The sequence below is a fragment of the Gavialis gangeticus genome, unplaced genomic scaffold, assembly GCF_001723915.1.
Source record: "Gavialis gangeticus isolate Ggan-Ray unplaced genomic scaffold, GavGan_comp1, whole genome shotgun sequence".
Classification (NCBI taxonomy): Eukaryota; Metazoa; Chordata; order Crocodylia; family Gavialidae; genus Gavialis; species Gavialis gangeticus.
Window position 1 is genome coordinate 1343883 of NW_017728960.1, and position 6025 is coordinate 1349907.

Consider the following 6025-nt stretch of genomic DNA (forward strand, 5'->3'; position numbering starts at 1 on the left):
CAAGCAGGAGCTGGAGAACAATGGAAAACCCCCTCCCCCACAACCCTGGAGAACAATGGAGAGCTGCTCCCTCGCTCCCAAACCTGCTGGGCAACAGTGGCCCCCTCCCCTCCCTGGAGCAGGCCTCCATGGCTACCCCCTTCCATGCAACCCCCTCCCAAGCCCCTAAGGATGGGGATACACCCTGCCTGTGCCCCCTCCCCCTGCAACGGATGGAGCAGAATATTTTCCAGCCGAGGGGCTCGGCGCGAAATACTTGGGGATAATTATCACTTGCTTCTATTTCACTCCCGCACCCCCCCTTCCTCTCCCAGCCCAGCCTGGCGGAGAAATAAATCTGCCAGCGATAGCGTAAATCTCTGCCTTTCCCACGGCGGCGAAGCGGGGTCCCGGCTCTTATCAGCCTGGGTTTTATTGGCATCGGAGCTGCCAGAGGGGAAACGGATCTCTCTTGGCACCTTGGCTGTGAGGGAAAGGGGGGGGACTCCATGGAAAGGACCTGATGAGATAAGGAGTCATGAAATTTCAGCCTGGGACAGAGCCAAGCAAGGCAGGGTGGGGGGCAAGGGTCCCCAACCCGTGTGCGAAGCCAGTTGCCCCCCTGACAACACCCAAGGGACTGTCAGGGTTTTCCTCCTGCGGCCCCCGTTGGAGATCCCTTTACTTGGCAGCCGCTTGCGTATGCCAGCTCAGAGGAGAAATGCCAGGCAGGGGTCTCGGGAGGGTGTTGGGGCTGGATTCGCCAGGGCACCTGGGCTTTGAGGCTGGCCCTGGGTGGGGGGTGGGCTTCTTCAGTCCCTCTGGCCCTGTGGGTCTTGACTCTTGCTTTCTTTTCCCATGAGACCTGGTGCATTTCCTGGAGCTGGGCCTTTACAGGCACTCGTGGGGCCCTGTGAGGCAGCGTTCCCGCTAAGCTGCGTGGTGCGTGTGACCGCGCAGGCGCCCCTGGCAGCGTGGCATGAGCACGCCTGCGCGGCCATGCACACCACGCAGCTTAGAGGGAAAGCTGCAGGGAGGCCCGCAGAGCTGCGGCCGAGGCTCCTGGTTGAAGGCTCTGCCTCTTCCCCTTGCCCATGTGAACGCCCCTCCCTGCCTCATTCACTCCCATTCCACAGCTGAGGAAACTGAGGCAGGGAGGCCAAGGGAGTTAGCAAAGGTCTCCCAGAAAGTCATTGGCAGTGCCAGGAGTGGAAACAAGGTGTCAGCCCACAGTGCTGCCTGGGGTCCTTCCAATGCAGCTCCCCCAAGGAGCTCAGCAGGGTGGGGTGCCTCACGCCCCCCTGCACAGTGCCCACACATGTGCCCTCTGCCTTGTCCCCTTCACCCTGCAGGCTGGACACCAGACAAAGACTCGCCTGTGTCCTGTTTCTCTTTCTGGGGACCGGCACGCCCCTCTCGACTGCAGCCCTCATGTCGTGGTGGCAGTGACCCCCCAGAAGAAGCTGCAGGCCTGGGCTGGGGGCTGGGGGCTGGGAGGGGAGAGCCCGAAGCAGCCCAGCCGTGGGAATGGGGCGCCGGGCAGGCCGAACAATGGGGGGTCTGTGCCGGGCTGGGCCCCGGGGCTCACGGCCAGACCTCTGCCAGGAAAAATCTGCCCTGCGGCTTTTCGCGGCCAGAGGTTAATCCAGCTCCCAGGGCTCGGTGCACGGCGCCCCCACCTCCTCGTGTGACACCCAGGGATGTCACACGCCTGGGGGCTCCCAGACCCCTGACCTGGGGTAAGCCGGCAGGGGAGCCTGGAGCTGGGCCAACTTCTGGCATGGAGCCCTGGGCAACCAGGCTGGGTGGGCCGCAGGACTCGTCCAGCCCCCTCCTCACCCCTGGCCCCTGCCCAGCATGTCAGTGCATGCCCATGTGTCTGCAGGTGTCTGCATGGCTGTCTGCGGGGGGCGGTGCACATCTGTTTGCATGTGTGCGTGCGTCTATGTCTGTGTGTGCATCTGGGTGGGTGCACATGTGTGTCTGTATTTATGGTTGTGTGTGTGCATCTGTCTCTGTGTGCATGATATACATGCATCTGTGTTTGTGTATGCACGTGTTTCTGTCCTTGTATGCACGTCTTGTGAGTGCACGTGTGCATCTGTGTGTGTGTGCGTGCGCATGTGTCTGTCTGTGTATCTATGTGTGCACGTCTATGTGTGAGTGCATGTGTCTCTCCATGTATCTATGTCCGTGTGTGTACGTGTCCATCTGTGTGCACGTCCGCCTGTGTGTGCATGTCTTGTTTGTGCACTTGTGTCTGGGTGCATGTGTGTGTGCATCTGTGTGTGGGTGTGTATGCACGTGTAAGAGTGTGTTTGTGCACATCTGTGTCTGTGTGAGTGTCTTGTCTGTCTGTGTGTCTCTGTGCTTGGGTGTGTATACATATGCGTGTCTGTATGCACGTGCACGCGCGTGCATCTTGTCATCAATCATTCCTCTCACTGAAAAATAACCCCACAGCGGCCCCCAGGATGGGGGCTGACTTGCAGAGCCCATCAGCCCCCCTCTGAGGCAGGTGAGAGCCACTTGACCCCACTGGCCTGTGGGAGGGAGATACTGCAACTCGCCTGCAGCCCAGATGTGCGGGGCCAGGGGCTGTGGTTCTACCCTGAGGCTTTCCCACTCTGGTTGGGGAGAGATCCCCTCTTCTCCCAGCCTCAGGGGAGCCGGCTGGCCCATGCCAGCTTGCTCATGGGGTCCCAGCCCACCTGTGGCCTGACCTGCTCCCCTCCGTAGGCGTCAATGTGATGCTGAGGAAAATCGCAGTGGCCGCGGCCTCCAAGCCAGCCGTGGAGATCAAGCAGGATGGAGAGACCTTCTACATCAAGACTTCGACCACAGTGCGCACCACCGAGATCCACTTCAAGATTGGTGAGGAGTTTGAGGAGCAGACCGTGGACGGGCGGCCATGCAAGGTGAGGGGGTGTGGGGGCTGTACTGTCCCCGGGGAGACCCTGGATGGGGCAGGTCTTGGCTTGGGGTCTTCTGCACCTGTCAGGGCCAGGGCAGAACTGGGTGTGAAGGTGCTGCGATGAACAGGGCTTTTGCCAGCTGGGTCTGAGACACCCTGTGCAAACCCAGGACTCCAGCTCTTAGTGTGATACTTGCACACACATGTGTGTGCATACACACACCAGGGCTCCAGCTCTCAGCATGACACACCCACATGTATATCCCAGCACACACCCCGAGACTTGTCCTGTTAGCATGATACTTGTGTGCGCACGCCCCAGGGCTGCAGCTCTTTTGGTGTGACACATGCACATGTAAGTATGTGCCCATGTCCTGTGACTCCAGCTGTCTTAGCATGACACTTGCATATGCATGTGCACCATGTCACACTCCTGGAGTCCAGCTTAGTTGGTGCAACACCCATGTGTCCACCTGCATGTACCGCCCCTGGACTCCAGCTGTCTTTATATGACACACACATGCATCCTCTGGAGCCCAGGTCAGTGGGTATTATGTATGTGTATATCCCCGCTCCCCGGTATCTGTGTTTTGCATTGATCTCATGCACAAATGCACATGCACACATGCACCCCCCCCATTATCTGTGCTTTGCATTAATCTCACACTCACATACACATGCCCCTGTTATGTGCTTTATGTTGATCTCACACACGTGTGTGCACACATGCACCATGCCCCCATTATCTGTGCTTTGCATTGACCTCACACACACATGTACATACACATACATACCCCCCCTGTTATCTGTGCTTTGAATTGATCTCACACACACACACACACCATGTGGGGACAGACCCAGCACCCTCCTGCTCCGGAGGATGGAACAAATGGCCAACACCTGGCTGCGCTAACGAGGCCCTGCTGTTCCTCTCCTCCCTGGCAGAGCTTGGCCAAATGGGAGAGCGAGAACAAGATGGTGTGTGAGCAGCGGCTGCTCAAGGGCGAGGGGCCCAAGACAGGCTGGTCCAGGGAGATGACCAACGACGGGGAACTCATCCTGGTAAGGCCAACCGCAGTGTGCAAAGGGTTAACCCCAGGGGGGTTCTTGCAGCGGGGGGATCCCTCCCAGCGTATCAGAGACCTTGATTTCCCTTCCCATCCTCTGCTCTGTTCCACCAAGGCGCTTTTAAGGCTGCTTGGGCCCTAGGTCCAGAATCAGGGCCCTTGGTGCCCCTGGGATGTGGTGCTGATGCCCCAGCGGTGGGTGTCCAGCCCTGGTATCCCCTGACATGCGCTCTCATCCTTTCTAGACCATGACAGCTGACGACGTTGTTTGCACGAGGGTCTACATCCGGGAGTGAGGCTCCGGCGGGGCCACACCAGGCTCCCATGGCCCCAATCCTGCCCCCTCCACAGATCTCCAGGACCCCTGGCATGGAGACCCAACCCAGATGCCCCCGAGGCCCCACTCCACAATCGCCCCTGCCCCTTTGCTCTGCCACCCCCGTCCTGGCACATCAGGGTTCAAGCAACTCTGATTAACCCCTCATGGGCTTGTCCTGTCCAGCCCCAGCACTGGGTGCTTTGCCCTTGCACCCTGCCCATCTGCCCAGTGGCACCAACTGTTTTCCCATCTGCTGCAAACCCAGCTGCCCCTTGATGCCTGTGGGAGCCTAGCAGCTTGCCCAAACCCTGGAAGCCTGCAAGACGGCAACACCTTCAGTGCAATTTGAAGGACCCTTTGCTCTCTGGGGTGGCAGGGAATAGCCCAGCTGTGCTGCCTTTGCTAGAAACAGCGGTGCAAGCACTTGTGCATAAACTGGAATAAGAGCGTCCACATGCAGGAGATGCCCAGCGTTAAGTAAACTGGGATCATCCTCGAACTGGGACAGCCCTGCTCCCTGGCTTCCTTCCAACCCCATCTTCCCCAATTCCTGTCTAGACCCCTCCCTTTGCCTCTCCTGCCCCATCAAAGCCGTCTCCGTGCCTGCCTGCCTGCTCCCCCTCCAAGCACCACGTGCTTTTCCAACCTGCATCCATGTCCCAGGGCCTCACCAAAATTGTCCATGATGTTACCTGTCCGAACAGGATCCTTCCTCCCCTGGAGGTTTCCCTCCCTGGTTCCCTTCCCGCCCCCAGACAACAGTTCAAGACGAGAAGCGGAAAGTGCTGTGCGTTCCTTTTTAATTTCCCCTGGCTTTGATTTTTGATTTTATACAGAATATTTTTTCATATACCCCTAGGAAGAACCTGTAGGGTTGTCTAGACATGCTCCTTTCCCCACATAGAGCCTTGAAACTCTTGCTCGCTTGCTGTCTCCTGTCCTGGTAGTTTATCCTCAATTTTCTTTGAGTATTTATTTGTTAATATTTTATTAAAAAGGAAGCAATCCACACCACAAAAGAAATCCCAGCCCCAGCCAGCCAGGCCGCCAGGGATCTTGCCTTGAACGTCGTGTCCTTCTGGATGCCTCTTTCTTTTAATAAATGTCTCACAAGTTGCTTCCTTGTCTTGGTCATTGTTGGAAATTAGGACCATTTCCTGTGAGCATCACAGCATTAAGTCGTGGAGCTCGTGACAATGGGGGATTGCCGAGACCAAGAGGAGAATGGGGTTCCTCCCGGCATTAGGGTGATGTCTGCTCCATTTGGAGATCCAGCCGGGCTGTATCCCCTGGATATCCTGAACCCAGGGACGGTGGGTGCCTGTGGGGTGGGCTGATAGGGCATGGCTAGCTCTAGACAGGTCCCGTTCACCACACTCTCTTCCCTTTCACCGTGGAGGGGCAGGAAGGCAAACTTATGGCTGGTGTGAGTTCCCCTTTAAGAGCAGAGCATGATGGGAGCTCTCACACACCTATAAAAAAGGGCAATCCGGGTGCCTACTCACTCTGTTGATGCTGCTGGAGGGGAAGGAAGCAACTGCTGCTTGGGGCACTGCGGAGGTGAGGCTGTGAACTCACAGGTGTTTCTCCCTTGTGTCCAGCCCAGCCTCCTTGCACCCCCAGGGGTGGTTTAACTCCATGGGGATGTTGAGGGGTGCAGATAATACCCATTCTTGTCTTGGGGGGGAGGAAGAGCCCAGCTCCCCTTGCCAGGATGCATTTGGGGATCAGTGGACGGGGCAGTGG

General features: G+C 57.8%; 1 protein-coding gene across 1 annotated transcript in view; it reads left to right on the forward strand.

The window, feature by feature from the left end:
• The window catches only part of CRABP2 (cellular retinoic acid binding protein 2), a 7615-nt gene extending 2220 nt beyond the window's left edge, over positions 1-5395 (forward strand). Inside the window, exons 2-4 of the mRNA XM_019520114.1 lie at positions 2719-2897; positions 3839-3955; positions 4206-5395. Of these exons, the coding sequence (XP_019375659.1) occupies positions 2719-2897; positions 3839-3955; positions 4206-4256 (347 nt within the window). The 3' untranslated portion in view covers positions 4257-5395. The remainder of the gene's footprint in view (positions 1-2718; positions 2898-3838; positions 3956-4205) is intronic.
• Positions 5396-6025: the final 630 nt, after the last annotated feature.